The sequence below is a fragment of the Mesoplodon mirus genome (genome assembly GCF_964341445.2).
Source record: "Mesoplodon mirus genome assembly, chromosome: 4".
NCBI classification, from domain to species: Eukaryota; Metazoa; Chordata; class Mammalia; order Artiodactyla; family Ziphiidae; genus Mesoplodon; species Mesoplodon mirus.
In genome coordinates this window covers 155,539,054-155,558,496 of record NC_138979.1, presented here as the reverse complement: position 1 = coordinate 155,558,496, position 19,443 = coordinate 155,539,054, and the positions used below count along the sequence as shown (strand labels likewise).

Genomic DNA, 19,443 nt, shown 5'->3' with positions numbered 1-19,443 from the left:
AGAAAGCAACCATGGCTGACCATCTCCAAACACTGGCTCCACTGCTACCTAGCTACCTATATCCAGGTGATCCCAGTCCCTTATCCAGCCCCCAGCTTGGAATTTGGGTGTCCAGATATCTGGAGGGACGGCTCCTCTCCAATGCATATCTCCTTTTTCTTATGAATACCTTTCCTCCACCATCCCTTAAAGGTTGGAGGTCCCGAGATTCTAGCCTTGGCTTATGCACTGGAGGATCTTGGCTGCTTTCTTCACGTTACCTTCCACCTTGCCGCCAGTCCTAGGCTAGTCTCAGTCCAACCTTCTCACTGGAGCCTCCTTTTCAATACTGAACCACGCTGGGCATCTTCCCCCACATGTGCCCCAGGGTTCAATGCCTTTGCTCTTTGGCATTCAAGTTTCATTCATTCTGTTTCCTTCTATTATCCTTCTTTTACCTCTGCTACCTCACGGTGTCAGTGCACCTGTGTCAGCTGTCACCTAGATAATGTCCAGAGGCCTTTGACCCCTCCTCCCAGCTTCTCCCTTCCCACCGCCCTCCGTTACCCACACGCAGCCAGAGGGTCCATCCAACGGCCCATATATGGTCGCGCTCTTCCCTGCTTGAAACTTTTCATTGCCTCTCTGGGGCTTTGCGCCTGCAGCCCACATTCCTTAGCATAGCTAGCAGGATCCTTCATGAGCTGGCACCTGCTTTGTTTTCAACTAACTATTCCCAAAAATGTGTCAGACTTCAGACCCTCTGCCACATGGGGGCACACGCAGTCCTCCCCAGATGGCACACTCTCTGTTTTCTGTGCTTTTGCACAGGCTCCAACCGCCTTCCCCCACTCCCCAATACTTGAAAATATTTTCATTGCAGGTGAAATCTGTGGGGTGGGGTGGGGGTGTGTGTGTGTGTGGTAAGATATATGTAACATAAAATTTACCATTTTGATCATTTTTAAATGTACACAGAGGCATTAAGTACATTCACATTATTGTGCAACTATCACCACCATCCATCTCCAGACTTTTTCAGCATTCCACACTGTGGCTCCATACCGTTCAATGCCAACTCCCCATTCCCTTCTCCCCACCCCAGCCCCTGCCCACCACCATTCTGCTTTCTGTCTCTGTGAACTTGATTCACAGATTCTGTTCTAGGTTCCTCGTATTAGTGGAATCATATAGTATTTGTCCTTTTGTGACTGGCTTATTTCATTTAGCATAATGTCCTCATAGTTCCTCCATGAAGTAGCATGTATGAGGATTCCCTTCCTTTTTAAGGCCAAGTAATACTCCATCGTGTATATATATCCCACATTTTGTTTATTCAGTCATCTGTCAATTCACACTTGAGTCATTTCCACCTTTTGGCTATTGTGAATAATGCCGCTAAGAACATGGTGTACAGATATCTGTTCAAGTCTGTACTTTCAGTTCTCTTGCGTATGTACCCAGAAGTGGAATTGCTGGGTCCTAGAGTAATTCTATATTTAATTTTTTTAGGAACTGCCATATGTTTTCCTCCGCTTTTTAGAGTGTCTTTCCCGACCTCTCTTCCAACATTTCTGAGTTTAAACAAACCTGGCATTGTTCTTTTTCATTCTTCAAAACTCAGCTTAGGTGTTTCCTCCAGGAAGGCTTCTCTGACTACCACTGCCCCCCACCCCCCACCCCCACTCGTGTTCTGAGTGGCTGCCCTCCTCTGGGCTCCTAGAACAGGCCGTTGATTCCTCTAGTGTGTCATTTGCCATGCAGCAGGACCATTTTTGGCTCATGCGTTTTCTCCCCACTGCACACTGAGCCCCTTGGGGTGGGGACAGTCTCATCTGTATCCCAAGTGCTTAGACCTGTACTTGGCACATAGGTGATGCTCAACAAATATTAGAGTGACTGACTGCCTGCTGGGCTTTTCCGCATACCCACCAGGGGCTCTCACTGAACGGGCTGGCCTGTGCACATCTGTGGGGCGGGGAGAGATTGAGTCACCGAGATGTTGCCTTTTCCTCCTTGAGCGTTTCTGGAGATGGGTAGGATAACAGGGGAAGGAAGAGGGTGCTCCCTGCAGAGGTCCTCTGAGTGTGGTCCCTGGACCACCCAGCAGAATCAGCAGGACTGCTTGGCCACATGCAGATTCCCAGCCCACACCCCAGACCTCCTAAATCAGAAACTCAGGAAGCAGGGGAAGGGGACTGGACGTCTGCAGTTAGCAGGTCCTCCTGGTGGTTTTGTGCTGATTGAAGTCCCAGAACCACTATCCTTGCTACCTCCACTGTCTTGGAGAAGCCCCGTTCCAGCCAGTGTACGTGGCTGGCGGGCTGGCTGGCGAGCTCGGGCTTAGCAGGACCTAAGGTCTGGGGCTCTAGCGGGAGCAGCCTTCCGGGGGCACGAGGTGCTGCCTCCATCCATCCTATCGGAAGGGAGCCCTGCGGCATCTCATCTGCTCAGGAGGGTGGTAGGGTACCTTGCCAGAGAGGGGAGCAGTGGCCACAGCCTTGGGAAAGCCGTGAGCGGAAAGTCTTGATTTAATAATAAAAACCTAGCTGTGCTTCCCTGGGAGCTGCCAGGCCAAATGACATCTGTGGCCGGAATTCTGTTCTCTAGAAGCTGGGGGGCCCCCTGGGGAGTTGGGAGGCCCCCCCGGAGAAGTGCCGCTCTGACAGGGTGGGCATGGCCCAGCATCAGGGCCACCCTGCCCCTCGAGGTCTCTCAGCCAGACTGTCGATGTGCTCAGAAGGGAGCAGGGAGGGCACTGCTGGGCTGGGCCGGAGACCGTGGCAGGTGCAAGGGTCCCAGGTCCTAGGATGGTGGTTCTCAGCCTTTTACCTGACCTCTTAGAGACTCTGAACGCTGTGCACCCCTTCCCCTGATATGGGCACACATGTTGTACATACGCATTTTTCAGATGGTTTCAGGAGGTCCCTGGACACCTCTGGTCTGTGCTCTTAACAGGGTGTTTGGAGAACCTGCTCCTCAATGCCTGTTTCCCGGCAGCTTCTGACCGAAAAGCCTGAGCAGCAGGGGCTCCCCTGTGGAAGCTGGAGGTGTGTGGTGGGGTGGAGGAGTGACTGCTGAGTGACGGTGGGGGGTTGACTCCAAGCTGAGCTGAGGGTACCCCTGGGAGGCAGTAACTGGACAAGAGCAGCGGTGCTCAAATGAGAGAGGACCCTGGCAGCACACAGGGAACTCTTCCAGAATACTCTAGAGCAACCCAGACACTCTCCCAGGCCAAAACAATCTAGGTTAGGAGTTCGGGGCCTTTGCATATGCTGTTCCTTCTGCCTTGGTCACCATTCCCTGCAGTCTGGGCCTGGCTGCCTCCCACTCAGAGGCCTTCCCTGACCACCTCACAACTCTTTCACCCTCCTACCTGCCCTCCTCTGCTATCTCTTTTAAAGCATTTATTTTAAGCATTTACCCTTCTGGCTATTTGTTCATTGTGTGTTTCTCTGATGAAGAGCTGTCTCTCCTCCTGGACCATAAGTACATGAAGGCAGCAAACTGTTCTGTTCACCCCCACATTCCCAGCACACAGCCAAGTCTTTGGCATATGTTAGGGGCTTAATACAGACTTGTTGAGTGGCTGCAAGCAGTTTAGACCTGAGAAGTAGGAGAACAGCATCTCACTTCCTGTTCCTCCCTCTCTGTCTGTGTTCAGGTGAACGCTTGGCCAAGCCGGAGAGAGGCAAAATGAGGGTGCACAAGATCTCCAATGTCAACAAGGCCCTGGACTTCATAGCCAGCAAGGGGGTCAAGCTGGTGTCCATAGGAGCTGAAGGTGAGTAAGGCCTGCCCCTGGCTGCCCCCTGGAGTTGGATTCTCCCCACCCCCCAACTTCCTGGTTCTTTTGGCCTTTTCCAGCCTGACTCCTAGACCCATTCCTTTGTCCCACCCACTTCTAGATGTCCCTGGGGGCATTTGGAAGTGGGGCTCCCAGCACCTCCATCTGGTCGACCCCGTGGATCCTTCATGTAAAAACAGCACTTTCCATCCAATCTCAGCACCTTGGCAACCCCTCGCTGAATCCTAGCGCTGTGGGATATACCTGTGTGGAACGCCACCCTCCCTCTTCCACAGGCCTGGCTGCGCTGCACTGTCCCAAGCAGAGAGGTCTGTGGTCTGGGGAGAGTGTGCAGACACTGGCTGGGTGGAGGCAGCCCCCTGCAGGATGGCTGTCTACATGCCTTTAGGAACATTTTTAATAGCATTTCCCTGCAGAGCAGCTTCTTGACTCTTTGCCCTTTACTTAAAAAAAAATTGTTTATACACCTGAAACTAACACAAGATTGTAAATCAACTTTACTTCAATTTAAAAAAATTGTTTAAAGCTCAGTCTAAACCATTATTAGCATGTTCTCTTTTTTTTCATTTTTTAAAATTTTTTTGCGGTATGCAGGCCTCTCACTGTTGTGGCCTCTCCCGTTGCGGAGCACAGGCTCTGGACGCACAGGCTCAGCGGCCATGGCTCACGGGCCCAGCTGCTCCACGGCACGTGGGATCTTCCCGGACCGGGGCACGAACCCATGTCCCGTGCATTGGCAGGTGGACTCTCAACCACTGCGCCACTAGGGAAGCCCTATTAGCATGTTCTCAATGGTTAAAAGGAGGTTGCACAATTTCTTGTGTGCACTGTAATGGTTCTGAAGGATTTAGGGAGGGTCGTGAGGTGATTAGAATAAAATACCATAACTAGGCCCCGTCAGGACTGTGTCCCATGGATTCTGCAATGGATTGGGCATCTGCTGTGTGGTGCCAGAGATCAAAAGGTGAGTAAGACACCATCTCCATTCATTCATTCCTTCCTTGTAGATATAACCCTGGCTGTGATTACTGATCACTCGCTCTGCAGCAGGTACTGTGCTGAAGCCCTTTGCACCAGTGATCTCATTTCACCCTCACCAGCCCTATGAGGTGGCTCTAATTATTATCCCCATTTTACAATAGGAAAATACATGCCTGGCGAGATTAACTTGTCCCAAGTCCCATCATCAGCAAGTGGTAAAGCCAGAACTCAAATTCAGGTCTGCGTGACTCCAGAGAAATACCCCAGAGGGTGGCCTTTCCTTGCAGAGGCTGGAGGGTCTTGCTTCAGTAGATCCATAGGAGCTGATCTCTTCTCTGGTTGATGGCTTTAAAGTTCTCCTCTTTTTTTCTGGAAATTGAGGGATTTGATGTATCAACATCAAACTGAGAAACTTGAGCACAGAGGTTGGCAGACTACAGTCCATGGGGTCCAACCTGGCTGACCTGGGTTTTTGTAAATATTGGAACACGGCCATACCCATTTGTTTACATATTATTGGCTGCTTTCCTGCTACAGGCGGAATTGAATCGTTGCGACAGAGACCATATGGCCTGCAAAGCTGAAAATATTTCCTATCAGGCCCTTTACAGGAAAAGCTTGCTGACCGCTGCCTTACCAGGGACTCAGGCTAGTACTTGAGGCCATCACGGGTGGTGCCTTATGCATCCCATCCCCTCAGCTGTGAGGAAGAGATCACGTCTTCTACATCCTTGTGGCCCCAGCTCCTAGCAGCACGATGCACACAGTCAGTGCTCAGTAAACGTTCGAAGGACTTGTGCGTAGCAGGATACTTCGCTTTGTGAGTGGGAAAATAATCGCTGCCTGTTCAGAAGAAAAGAATAGTTTGTTCTCTTAGGGAGGAATCAAGACTTGGCAGAAAAAGTTTCAACCAAGCAGGTATGGGAAGCCAAAGAAATTGCCACTGAGGTCGTCTGGTGCAAGCTCAGGTGCTCACTGGGACAGGGAAGTAGAGGACGTATGATGTGGGCTGGGGTGAGCGGTAGGGATGAATGGGGAGAAGAGAGGAGAACATGTCCTTCTAAGCAGGGCAGCTGCCGTGTAGATCTAGCCAGTCGTTGCTGTGTGGGAATACTCATCAAGCATTGCTAGATCTTCCAATTTTTCAAAAGAAGCCAGAAATCCAGACTTTTAGAAAGGAAAATTTAACAACTACCTAAAAAGATATATTTGTAAAGACTCTGAATACCAAAGCGGGGAGGAAGAAAGGAGAACATGGGTGAGAATAGCACTTGCTGAGTTCCAGATCTGTGGCTGACTAGACAGGATACTTTAACAGGCTTGTCATGTCAGCAGCCACATTTTACAGTCAAGGAAACTGAGGCTCGAAGAAGTTGATGGAATGGAAGTGTGTAGTACAGGCTCTGGGCCGGACTGCTTCCATATGGCAGAGCCCAGTAAACCCCGGGGGTTTGGGCTCTGGAGCTGAGGTCTGAAGCTCTCCCATCACCCCAAGGCTTTGCTGCCTCCTCTGCAGGGGCCCAGGACAGAAATTTCATGTCTGATTTTCCTCAGCTCTGAAGTGGCAGGTCAAGCTGGCTGTGTTGTCTCAACAGAGGGGTAAGGAGCAAAGACTGACATGGGTGTAAACGCTCACGACCCCCCTCTAATCTCTGGGGAGTCACCTAACCTAGCTGGCCAGAGTTTTCTAGCTCCTTTGGCACAAGCCTTGCTTCTCAAAAGATTTCTAAAGCCTCCTTAAAATGAGACATTCCCTACCTTCTTGCTGCCTTTAGGCCAAGGCTTCCCTCTTTGAGATCCTCGCTCCCGTTTCAAGCTGAAATAATAACCTATATAGGAAAAGAATCTGAAAGAGAATGAATATATGTATATGTATAACTGAATCACTTTGGGGTACACCTGAAACTAACACAACATTGCAAATCAACTATACTCCAATAAATTTAAAAAAAGAAAACAAAAAAAGCTGAGCACCAAGATCATGCCAGGACGGCCGCTCTGCTGAGCCAGGAAACTGGATGAGGCCCTGAATGGGTTTTGTTTATTTTAATGAAGTGAAGTTTACTGCTGTAGACTATAAAAGGCAGTGGAATGGATCACCTGGAAGGAGCCCTCTTGGGGTTGGGGTGGGGGAGACGTTGCCAGTTGTCCTGGCTGGGGTGCCCTGGGGACCAGGCCCAGCACAGGTGAAAGGCCCCAGATCTCTGAAGGGTTATCACGTGGGGCAAGGTCTCGACTCTGGCTGACTCTGACGTGCAGAACCAGGCCCAGAAGGGAGACCCTGTGGGCAGGCTGACTGTGGATAACATACAGAACCTTAGGGGATGCAGTGGGTGCTCTGGGAAAGGCACGGGTTCCCTGCCCCCAGAGATGGAGGCCAGAGGCAAGAAGCATCCACACCGCGGCAGGGGTTAGAATAGATCCTTAGGATTTCTTGATTCTAGAATGTCTAGACCTGACCTGGGTGAGTGGTGGGATTTAACCAGCTGAGAGCACCTGAGAAGGATTTTTTCTTTTACAATCTTGAGGCAGGGAAAGCTTGATGGCTTTGGGTGCTAGCGCCTGGGGGTGGGCTCGATGATTTAGCATCTGTCCTTAGGATGGAGGGGGCGGCGGGTACAGTAGCTAAACCCAATGGTCTTGGGAGGTGGTGACCCCCAGGGTTCTAGTTTCTATCACGTGGAGTTCCTTCGGCATCATTCATTCCACCATCTGAGTACTGCTCAGATGACTGCCTCCCTGGACTGGGGCCAGGAGACAGGCAGGTTCTGAGTAAAAGCAGGATGTGAACAGCTTCACAGGTAGCTGTGGTCTAGGAATGGCTTCTTCCCACACCCACAGCGAGACTGTGTTTTTGGTTTGGTTTGGTTTTTTAAAGATTTTTTTGATGTGGGCCATTTTTAAAGTCCTTATTGAATTTGTTACGATATTGCTTCTGTTTTATGTTTTGGTTTTTTGGCCACAAGCCATGTGGGATCTTAGCTCCCCAACGAGAGGTCAAACCCACACCCTCTGCATTGGAAGGCGAAGTCTTAACCACTGGACTGCCAGAGAAGTCCCAGACATTGTTAATCTAGCATCATGGTTTTTCCCCCAGGGGCCCGGTTGTGGCCTTGGAACCCTTCTTTTGGACCCAGCATTTCAGGCCATATAGATGCCTGTGAGATGGGCAGCCTTACTCCAAACACAGAGATGCCTGGGGAAAGGATCTACCGTTCTCGGGACCAGGGCAGGAGAGCCCTCTGGGGAGGGTTACACTCTGAGGGTGTGTGGGGAATCAGGTGGGCACTGGGGATGGGTGGTATATGGGCTGTTAACTGTACACACACCACTCTCTTTGCCTGTCCTGGGCCCCTCTGTTTTCTGGAGTGAAACTGCTTCTTTGGTAGGAGTTAGAGTTCAGTAAGCAACACCCCCAGGGCTTGGGTGTTTCTGTGGAAGGAGGAGAGACCTAAGTAGGCAAGACCCAGAGAAGAAGCTGCCTTGTCTTCCTTGGTGCTGGGAGGACACTGAGCTCAAGGCCAGCAGGAGGCTGGGATATTTTGATCTTCACAAATGGGGCAGCTGTGGCGGGGGGGGGCACTGGCCCCAAGTCATTAAAAACTTGTGAACATAATTTTTAATTATGTTCTGATTGTCTATTTGGTGAGCACAGCTGTGCTCTGTTCCAGACCTGGGTCTGGTCCTGGAAGAGCCTGAGTGCTCTTATGTTCTCTGCCCACTCGCCCACCTGTGATTAGTGTCCTCCAGTGTCCTATTCATTCATTCAGTCATTTGTTCATTCATTCAACAGATGTTGATGGAGGGCCTTTTCTGTGTCAGGGACAATGCTGGGCTCTTAAGCAGTGATGCAAAACAAAAAATCTTTACCCTCAGGGAGCTTACGTTCTAGAAGAGGGAGAAAGAAAATATATATGTCAGTTGTAGAAAAGTAAAGTGGGAGGTCCAGGAAGGGCTCAGTGAGAAGATGAAGGGTGAGTGGAAACAGGAGGGAGGTGGGGGGTATCCCAGGACGGGGGAGAGCTGCGGGGAGGCCGTGTGACTGGAGGGGTAGAGGGAGGAGGGGTCCCAGAGGCCCCACCAGCCACTGCCTTTGGCTCCGAGTGGAGGTTTTGAGCCAAGGGGTGACAAGTCTGGGGATTTGCTCAGTCATGCCTTGTACTTTGCACCTTCACAGGGTTTCCAGTGTGTGGTCATGATAAATACCCTGGCAGCAAGCGCCTTCACACAGCAACCTTACTCTGTATTTCACTCCACTGGCTGGGGCTAGAGAGAGAATTTTTCTCTCAATAAATTGAGCAACTTCAAGATGCTTGCTCCCTATTGCCACATTATTTCCCAGAAAGGTGTTTTTTGTTTTTTGTTTTTTAAAAAACTTTTAGCCACAGTATGGTAGCCTTATTACCATCCTGGTGTGTGTTCACTTGTTTTTCAACTTTGCTAATTTAATAGCTGGGAGATGGTATCTTATATCTTTAATTCCAAGTGAGATTGACATTCTTACAAATTGGTTATTTGTATTTCGTGTTTTGTGAAGTGTATTCATGTCTTTTGCCTACTTATGTATTATGAATTTAGACTTTTCTCTTATCAATTTATATAAACACTTTGAATGTTACAGATGCAAAACCATTGGGAGTCACAAATGAAAGGGCATTTTTAAAATATCAAACTTTTAGGAACTGGTTCTTTTTTTTTTAATTAATTTTCACTGGAGTATAGTTGCTTTACAAGGAACTGATTCTTAATTTTTTTTTTTTTTTTTTTGTGGTACGTGGGCCTCTCACTGTTGTGGCCTCTCCCGTTGCAGAGCACAGGCTCTGCGACGACACGCAGGCTCAGCGGCCATGGCTCATGGGCCCAGCTGCTCCACGGCATGTGGGATCTTCCCGGACCGGGGCACGAACCCGCGTCCCCTGCATCGGTAGGCGGACTCTCAACCACTGCGCCACCAGGGAAGCCCTGGAACTGATTCTTGACTGATTAACTGACTCCACTCCCGCTCCCCGCAAGCCTGCTCTGCAGAGTGCAGCCGGCTGTTTTAGTTATTAAGGAGGATGGTCGTATGCTGCTACATCTCTCTGTCTCTCTAACCCAGGTTCTCCAACTCGGATCATTGTCCTGTGGATGCCTAGGGTTCTGGGAGGGGCATTCAAACCCCCTTCTTTACAGGAAGAGTCACATCCTGTCCCATGTCCAAAGTGGACACTGTGCTTCCTTTACTCAGCACCCTGATGCAGGCTCAGCAGAGTTACCCACTGTCCCCACCAGAAGCTGCTGTGGCCAGGCATCACTGCTCAGTGCCTTTACCTTGCATGCGATTTTGCCCTCCCTTTTGAGGAAGGGGATGAGATCTTAATTTCCTTAGTGGAATCCACTCTTGTTTAAGGGGTTTGTTTTGTGGGAAGCAAACCCAAGTGGATGTGGGCTCAGGGGATTAGGAGTCCCTGGAAGTTGCCCCTTCTTATGGTTTTGTTGGGTCTCCCCTAAAGCTAGTGTTGCAAGTAGGAAAAAATGAGATATTCTTTGGATGCCTGAGTCTTAACTGAGAGTACCTCACCATGGGGCCAGGTTACCATCTCCTGGCCCGGAAGCAGGTGAGGGTAAGGAGTCTGTATTTGATTGTTACCCTTCTCAACCCCCAAGACTATAAATAACTCCATGTCTTAGGCTCCTTAAAGACAGGGCTTATTTATCTTTGTATTCCCTGCCTTTGAGTCTGGTACAGAAAAAAAAAAATTACTTCATAGGATTTATAACATTTTTAAAAAAGTCTAGAAAGTGCTGCTTAGACTGAATTTAGTGGGGTATCTCTTTTTTTTTTAAAGATAGATTTTATTCATTAAAAATTTTTTTATTTATTTTTAGCTGCGTTGGGTCTTCGTTGCTGTGAGCGGGCTTTCTCTAGCAGCAGCGAGCGGGGGCTACTCTTCGTTGAGGTGTGTGGCCTTCTCATTGCGGTGGCTTCTCTTGTTGCGGAGCACGGGCTCTAGGCACGCGGGCTTCAGTAGTTGTGGCTCGCAGGCTCTAGAGCGCAGGCTCAGTAGTTGTGGTGCACGGGCTTAGTTGCTCCACGGCATGTGGGATCTTCCCAGACCAGGGCTCGAACCCACGTCCCTTGCATTGGCAGGTGGATTCTTAACCACTGTGCCACCAGGGAAACCCATAGTGGGGTATCTCTTAATTGTGATCTTGAAGCTGTTGTTTGTTTTTTATTAAAAAATACCCAGCTGGGCTTCCCTGGTGGCGCAGTGGTTGAGAGTCCGCCTGCCGATGCAGGGGACACGGGTTCGTGCCCCGGTCCGGGAAGATCCCACATGCTGCGGAGCAGCTGGGCCCGTGAGCCATGGCCGCTGAGCCTGCGCGTCCGGAGCCTGTGCTCTGCAACGGAAGAGGCCACAACAGTGAGAGGCCCGTGTACCGCAAAAAAAAAAAAAAAAAATACCCAGCTAGTGGCATCATGAACTTGATTTGTGAGTTAGTGGATTCTTCCAGGGGCAGTTTATAGACCTTTGTCAGGTTGGTTAATGTTGCCTGAACTGGCTTTCCAGCTGTGGATGCCTGTTTTGAGAGCTGTGCTTTCCCAGAGGTCCTCAGCTCACAGAGGTGCCAGGACATTTGTGATGGTATAGAAATTCTCTCCTTCTTCTCTGTTAGGCTGGTGGGCACCACTCAGGGTTTAAGACACCCCCTTCTCTGTTGCCTTTCCTGTTGTACCCAGTCGAATTGACCACTCTCCTGGTGCTCCCAAGACACCCCCAAGTAGACTTCCTTCCTGACACCTGTGACGTGTAATTGCACTAATTTTTAGACTTCCCTCTAGAAGTGGAGTGTGTAGTCATTGACTTCCTAAGTGGCACATGGAGTGACATGGGCACTCAGGGAGTGTGAACTCTGTCCCTGCTGAGACCCTTCTTAATGTGTCCTACTGCTGTTTCTGTAGAAATCGTGGATGGGAACGTGAAAATGACCCTGGGCATGATCTGGACCATCATCCTCCGCTTTGCCATCCAGGACATCTCCGTGGAAGGTAGGTCTTCTGCCCTGTTCCATGCCATCCCCAGGCTTCCACCTCTCCCGTGCCTTCACCATCACGTCTTCCTCCCTGATCCCCAGGGCAACAGGGCCTTGATCACGGGCCACATCCTGGGCCGCTTACCCATCGCTGGCATCTGTGCTCTCTCCTAGTCTACAGGGAAGTAAGAACTGTTTGGAGTGCTGGTCCCCATAGATGTGTTGGCCCCAGGGAAACCCCTCACTTTGAGAAGGCCCAAGGTTGCTGTGGGGAAGTGTATTGGAAACACCCCACCTGGCTCTTGGGTAGGGGAAATAGCAGTCAGGAGGGAGTGACAGGAGGGTGAGCCGACACCAGGTCCTCCACTTTGCTCCCATAGCACCCTCTGGTGGCCACCTTTTAGATCTGCAAGGGGCCACCATGGTCTGGGGCAGTGAATCTCTCTAAACTTTTTTTTTTTTTTTTTTTGCGATACGCGGGCCTCTCCCGTTGTGAAGCACAGGCTCCGGTCGCGCAGGCTCAGCGGCCATGGCTCACGGGCCCAGCTGCTCTGCGGCATGTGGGATCTTCCCGGACTGGGGCACGAACCCGTGTCCCCTGCATTGGCAGGCGGACTCTCAACCACTGCGCCACCAGGGAAGCCCCTCTCTAAACTTTTGATTTCACACTCCAGCAGTTTTTGAGCTTTATGTCTGATACGTGTGTATTTATTTTGCACTAAATTATATGCATGTATTTCTATGCATATTACAAAACACACCAAACCAAATTTTTAAAAGATGAGGTGGAGGTATTTTAAAAATATTTTTTATTCATTTTAATGGCCTAGAAATCAAATCTTGAAAAGATTTTTGTTCAGAATAATTTTTAATGAGAACAATGTGGATTAAATTGCTTTGTTATGGAAATCTTGGTTTGACGCTTGGTGATACAGCAATGTGAAATTCTGAGTTTGGTTTATAGATACCTGGTATTTAGGGCTGAAGTGGTTAAAAAGATACCCACAGTAGTCACTTAGGTCATGGTGCTTGTTAGTGATAATAGATATAAATCTGATTTTCAAATAGCTTTCTTGATGAGTTTATTCTTTTGGGTAGACATCTTGTCAGTTCTGATTAAATCGTTGTTTTTTCATCTTGTAATGTGACTGACAAAGAGCTTGAACTAAAAGCAGAAGCGTTAGCTTTGCTGATTTTTTAGTCATTTTCTTGTGCTTGAATTATTATATTATCTTTGCAGGAATTGTTTAACATCATTTTAAAGTCCATTTTGTGAATCGAAAGTAAATGAGATCATCCACAAACCCACTTTACTGAGTACTATAACCTGCAATTCACAGCCTTGAACACATGGGGGCGGTGCAGTTTGCAGCCATTCTGGGCTGGGAGCTTCTGGGGTCCTCTCAGATACCTGCCCTATCTTACTGACACATGTCTGCTTTACACACAGCAACAGTGTCAATCCATGCATTCAATATAAGGAAACCATTTTTTTTTTTAGATGAACACTAAATGCAACCGGAAGTCCTAATGCTTTCTTCCCACACGGCTGTGTGCCCTCCACAGGGTACATGGGGCCCCTATCTGAAGATTCCTGGATTTCAGATTTCACAGACCAATCAAACCTTCCTCCCCAAAGTGGCCACCTGACATAAGTTGTTTTGTATTGTTGCCATTTCTTTGCATAAAAGGGAGTGAAGGGGAGATATTCTGAAAGTTTGAAAAGCCATTTTCTCAGTATTTAAATGTGTAAGGTGGCCAGTTATGAAACGCTTCCTAGCTTACTTCTATGTTTCTCAAATAAGTTCTCAAGCTTTGGTAGCCTGGTAGCAGCAGGGTTGAAATCTAGGGGTCTTTGTGTGGACCCCCTGTGTGAAAGAGCATAGACCCTGTGGTCACGGTGGGACCTCCATGAGCCCACGCCCCTCCCTCCACCAAGCCAGCCACTGACCTCTCTGCCCGTCATCCCCTTCCCCACAGAGACTTCAGCGAAGGAAGGGCTGCTCTTGTGGTGTCAGAGAAAGACAGCCCCTTACAAAAACGTCAACATCCAGAACTTCCACATAAGGTGAGTGGCTGGGGTCTGAGGGACCCTTGCAGCACCTGGGCTGCTTCCCCCAAAGACCCCAGGGCATGCTTGGCTGGGTCAGTCTTAGCTCTAGAACAGAACAAAGACACTTGGGTAAGAAGTCGCTTTTCTGGGAAGGGAGTGTCACCGTTTGATGCCCCCTTCCTCCTGGAGAGGAGCCCTCTCCCTCCTAGCTACAGCCTGATACACATTTGGTTGATGCCCTTGGAGCCCCCCAAGGAGAGTGTCTGGGAAGTTCTAGCCTGGGGCTCTGGAACAGAGCAGACGAGGGCCCTGGACCTTGGGGGCGGGGAGGGTTGGATGTGGCAGGTGTGTCTCAACTTATCAAGCCCCACAGTGTCATACCCCAGTGCCTGGGATCGTGGCAGGAAGAAAGTATCTTCTCCCAGCTCCTGCTCCGAAGGGTTATGTACTCATCTCTGGAAAAAAGGAGACCCCTGCTTAGTGCTTTACCCCTACTGCTTAGCCCGACTCACCAGCTTGCCCCCCCTTCTCTCCCCTGGGCAGCTGGAAGGACGGCCTCGGCTTCTGTGCCTTGATCCACCGACACCGGCCTGAGCTGATAGACTACGGGAAGCTGCGGAAGGTTTGTGTGCTCACCTGACCCTCCTGCCCCCCTCCCCCAGCAGCTTCTACCGACTGGTCCCCCTTGTTTGGGTGGGAGATGGGCAGGACTGGGCCCCCTCTTCTGAGAGCCCATAGCCTAGTGTGAAGGGGTGTCTGTCTCCTTAGACTAGCTAAGGAAACAACCCTTCCAGAAGTAAGAGAAAAACACCTCCTCTATCAGGGCTGCTTGAGTATGCATGTGCATAACACATAGGTACTTGCTGACATGCCCAACCTGCCAGGAAAAATATCAAAACCACCAAAGCAATTTTGTTAGGATGATGGGATACTAAGTGGCCTTTTCCCCTTCTGTTTTTCTGGGTTGTGCAAGATGCATATATTACTTTCATAATTTAAGATATTGCAGGGGCTTCCCTGGTGGCGCAGTGGTTGAGAGTCCGCCTGCCGATGCAGGGGACACGGGTTTGTGCCCCGGGCCGGGAAGATCCCATATGCCACGGAGTGGCTGGGCCTGTGAGCCATGGCCGCTGAGCCTGCACGTCCGGAGCCTGTGCTCCTCAATGGGAGAGGCCACAACAGTGAGAGGCCTGCGTACCGCAGGAAAAAAAAAAAAAAAAAGATATTGCATATTTTTAGAGACATCTATCCCAGCCTTGTCTGAGACTTGCTCTACAGTCCTGGGCAGGTTCCTGCCATAGATTTGCTTTCCCTCATTGCTGAAATTTGGCTGGGGATTTTATTGCTGCTTGATTCATTTATGCTTTTGGTGTGAAGTTGCTAAGGGGTTTTCTGAGCAACAAGATGTTGAGGAACAGACCGGGAGGTGGGAGTTGTGTGTCTATCCTTGTGGTGGTTCTTAGTGTCCAGGATAGTTAAAGATGCTGGCCTGACCTGGGAGAGGTCTGTCCGGGACACCCTGACTGTACTCAGCATCCTCCCTCTCAGCCCATCCCAGCACCGAGAGGCCCTGTGGTGCAGACATCCTGGGAGAGGCCACCCGTGGAGCCCTCCCCATGCCCCCGGTATATGGTCTGGAGCTCGGGTTGGAATGTCACCTGTTGGTGCTTGAATCTCTTGGCGAAGGGCTTCTAGGAATGACCGTTCTGGTATTTGTCTCCTTGGCCTTGATACTTGGAGAGCTCAGTGTTCAGTGAAGTCCCCCACCTTGCCTCTGCCCCCAGTGGCCAAGCAAGGCTTGACGTTGCTGGTGCAGCAGCAGCTCTGTGGCATCAGAACCTCCGTTTTGGGGTGTGTGTGGTGGGGTGAACCGCCAAAAAGGATTTGTGAGGGAGGAAAGGAGTAGTTTCCTATTCCCTCCAGAAACCCCAAGCTGGGCCTGAAACTTGAGGCTGGGCCTCTGCCCACCTGGAAGAGCCTACCTGCCGAAGGAGAGAGCCCGCTGCCTGGCCCTGTGCATGGCGGTGTCCAGGTGTATGTGGACGAGGGTCCAGCTAACCTCTTGGGGGATGGGGGGGGTCCCAGCCCTCTAACTCAGCCACTTTGCAAAGAGAAAAAAAATCGATTTGAGAACCCCCCTGACCCATCTGAAAGCTGTGTGGCCAAACCAGACAGGGGCCAAGGTGGGGGAATCCTAGAGGCGGAGACTTTTTTTAAAGGTATCATCATCATGTACCGCCCTAGCGGTCAGCCGATGCCCTGTGGTGACAGGTGTGCATGTGCCTGTGTCCTTGCTTGGGGGGCCGGGGTGGGCAGCAGCCAGTCAGTGCACAGCTGTTCCCCACCCCCGTATAAAGTGGGGTCCGTGCTGACTGTGGCTTTTCAGTCTCGGCCCCCGCCCCGCCCCCCCCGACTCCAGGAGCCTCAGTCGTTCGGGAGGTGAGAGTCCAGGGGCCTTTGTCTCATTCCCGGCCAGCCTCTCCCCACCCTCTGTCCCTCTCTGTGTCTTTTCATTTCTCCCTGTCTCCCCTTCTCTTTAATTCAGTAGCAACAGTACAATCCAGCCCAAATCCTAGCACAGACCTGTTCCCACTGAACCGTGGATTCTTTCCAGAAAGCACAGAGGTTGCCAGAGCCTCTGGTGCTTGGGAACAGGGGAGAGCCAAGGGCTCTGACCGGGAAGCACTTCCTTCCGGCACCCGCTGTAGGTGGGCGTGGGGTCCTGGCGGTCCCTGGGAATCGAGGAGGGCAGGTGGGTGTGCACCCGGGGCCTGAGGATGGCCGAGGGCCTGGACGGAAATGACTGTTGCTGCTTGACGGTGGTTTTTTATTATTCTGGAAGCTGTCAGAGACTTTCCCAGAAGGACTCCACCTTCTCTATTTTGAGCAGTTTCTTCCTGAAAGCGTCCCAGATGAATGGATTTATCCTTTTGTACCCTGTGATTCTCACCTTAGCAAATGCGGAAGCTGGGTGGTAGGCTGACAAAGCCGGTTTGCTTTAGGTTAGTCTGGGAACCACGAATCGAGTGGGAGGTCCAGCAAGGAACTCCCCCGACTAAGTTATGGGGTTTTTTTTCCACATTAAAATTTTTTTTTAATTTGGTAAAATATACATAGTTTTTTAAAATTTTTTAATTAGTTTCTGCTTTATAACAAAGTGAATCAGTCATACATATACATCTGTTCCCACATCCCTTCCCTCCTGCGTCTCCCTCCCTCCCACCCTAATATACATAATTTTTAAAGTACAACTTTAACCATTTTGAAGTGCACAGTTCAGTGGCATTCAGTACATTCACACTGGCGTGCACCCATCACCACCACCCAACTCCAGAACTCTTCATCTTGCAAAACTAAAATTCTGAACCCTTTAAACCGTCATTCTCCACTCCCCCTTCCTCCAGTCCCTGGCACTCTACTTTCTGTATCTGAATTTGACCACTCTTGTAGGTACCTATATAAGTGGCATCATGTAATATGTGTCCCTTTGAGTCTGGCTTATTTCACTTAGCATAATGTTTTCCAGGTTGTCTATGTTGTCATATGCCCGGCTCAGGATCTCTTTTCTTTTCTTTTTTTAAAATTAATTAATTTATTTATTTATTTTGGGCTGTGTTGGGTCTTCGTTTCTGTGCAAGGGCTTTCTCTAGTTGCAGCGAGCGGGGGCCACTCTTCATCGCGGTGCGTGGGCCTCTCACTGTCGCGGCCTCTCCTGTTGCGGAGCACAGGCTCCAGACGCGCAGGCTCAGTAGTTGTGGCTCACGGGCCCAGTCGCTCTGCAGCATGTGGGATCTTCCCAGACCAGGGCTCGAACCCGTGTCCCCTGCATTGGCAGGCAGATCCTCAACCACTGCGCCACCAGGGAAGCCCCTCTTTTCTTTCTACGTCAGAATAATATTCCATATCTATTTATCTGTCAGTGGATGTTTGAGTTATTTCCACCTTTTGGCTATTGTGTATAATGCTGCTATGAACGTGGGTGTACAAATTATTTGAGTCCCTGCTTTCAATTCTTTGGGGTATAGACCCAGAAGTGGAATTGCTGAGTCATACAGTAGTTCTTTGTTTAACGTTTTGAGGAACCTCCGTACTGTTTTCCGCAGCAGCTGCACCAGTTTACAGTCCCACCGACAGTGCAGAGGGTCCCGATTACCCCACCTCCTCACCAATCACCAATAAGTTTTCTTGAGAAGATAGCAGAGCCAGAATATAGTCAGAAGACTGTAGCTGTTTGAAGGAGCCCCAGATTTCATGGAATATGAGCGCCAAAGGGGCTTGAGAGCTCCTGGGCCAACTCTTGAGTAATAGGCGGGGAGACTGAGGTTAGGTTACTTACCAGTCAAGCTGGCTGGTGGCGGAGCTGAAACCAGAAGCCAAGACCGCTGGCTTCCAGGCCAGTGCCTGGTCTCAGCTTGCATTTCTTTCTTTCTTTCTTTTTTAATTGTATTTATTTTTGGCTGCATTGGATCTTCATTGCTGAGCACAGGCTTTCTCTAGTTGAGGCGAGCGGGGGCTACTCTTTGTTGCGGTGTGTGGGCATCTCACTGTGGTGGCTTCTCTTGCTCTGGAGCACGGGCTCTAGGCACGCGGCCTTCAGTAGTTGCAGCACTCAGGCTCAGCAGTTGTGGCTCGCGGGCTCTAGAGTGCAGGCTCAGTAGTTGTGGCACACGGGCTTCGTTGCTCCGCGACATGTGGCAGTCCCCCCGCCCCCAGTCTTGGTGATCATCGAGATGGGGGTAGCCAGAGACTTCTTGTGCCTCTCATCCACCTTCTTCTTCTTCTCCCCCAGGACGACCCACTTACAAACCTGAACACGGCCTTCGATGTGGCGGAGAAATACCTGGACATCCCCAAGATGTTGGATGCAGAAGGTGAAAGGCGCTTTCCTTCTGGGCCTTTGGCTCTTCTCCCGGCTGCGTCCAGCGGCCAGGAAGGGCGGGCCCCGCCCCTGAGGCCAGAAGGGAGAAGGCTTGGTTTTCATTTGGGGAGCCAGGGGGTCAGTTGTCTCTCAGGGATTCCACAGACAGATTCCCTGAGGTTTGGAGGGAGAAGTGGTAGCTGGTGTCGAAAAGGGCTGCCTGAGCACGGTCCTCACCTTGGTCTTGGAGTCGGGGTGGTGGGTGCGGGGCGGAGTGCAGCGGTCCTTTGTTGTTGTAGGGGAGGGAAAAAAGTTTATTATCATGTGCATAATGGACACACATGGGAGCTTGCAGTGATGAGTAACTCAAAGGGGTGATTTGAGTTTGGGGTCTATATACGTACCTGACTTCACAGGGGAAAGGGAGTGGGAGAGAGGGCACTTGTGGAAATACAAATGACTTTTTGGAAAGATGAATGGGCCCTTAGGAAGAATAGATGGAAGATAGGATAGTTTGTGACAATGTCTGTCAAGGTGTAAGGCCATTTTCAAACATGCAAAAGCAGGGAGAATAATATAATTAGCTTCCATATACCCACCATCCAGATAGAACAGTTATTGAGATTTTGTCACACTTTCTTTTTTTTCCCCTTTTGTTTTCTTTGTTGAAATATTTTAAAGCAAGTCCCAGACATCACAGCATCTCACTACTACATACTTCAGAATACATACCTTAAAAATAGCAATATT

The 19,443-nt window shown here is 50.1% G+C and overlaps 1 protein-coding gene across 3 annotated transcripts in view; it reads left to right on the top strand.

The window, feature by feature from the left end:
• ACTN1 (actinin alpha 1) overlaps positions 1–19,443 on the top strand; it is a 99,045-nt gene that overhangs the window by 54,443 nt on the left and 25,159 nt on the right. For all 3 annotated transcript variants that reach the window (XM_082619464.1, XM_082619463.1, XM_082619465.1), the window contains exons 3-7: positions 3,644–3,763; positions 11,712–11,798; positions 13,763–13,850; positions 14,379–14,457; positions 18,625–18,706. In XM_082619464.1, the coding sequence (XP_082475590.1) occupies positions 3,644–3,763; positions 11,712–11,798; positions 13,763–13,850; positions 14,379–14,457; positions 18,625–18,706 (456 nt within the window). The remainder of the gene's footprint in view (positions 1–3,643; positions 3,764–11,711; positions 11,799–13,762; positions 13,851–14,378; positions 14,458–18,624; positions 18,707–19,443) is intronic.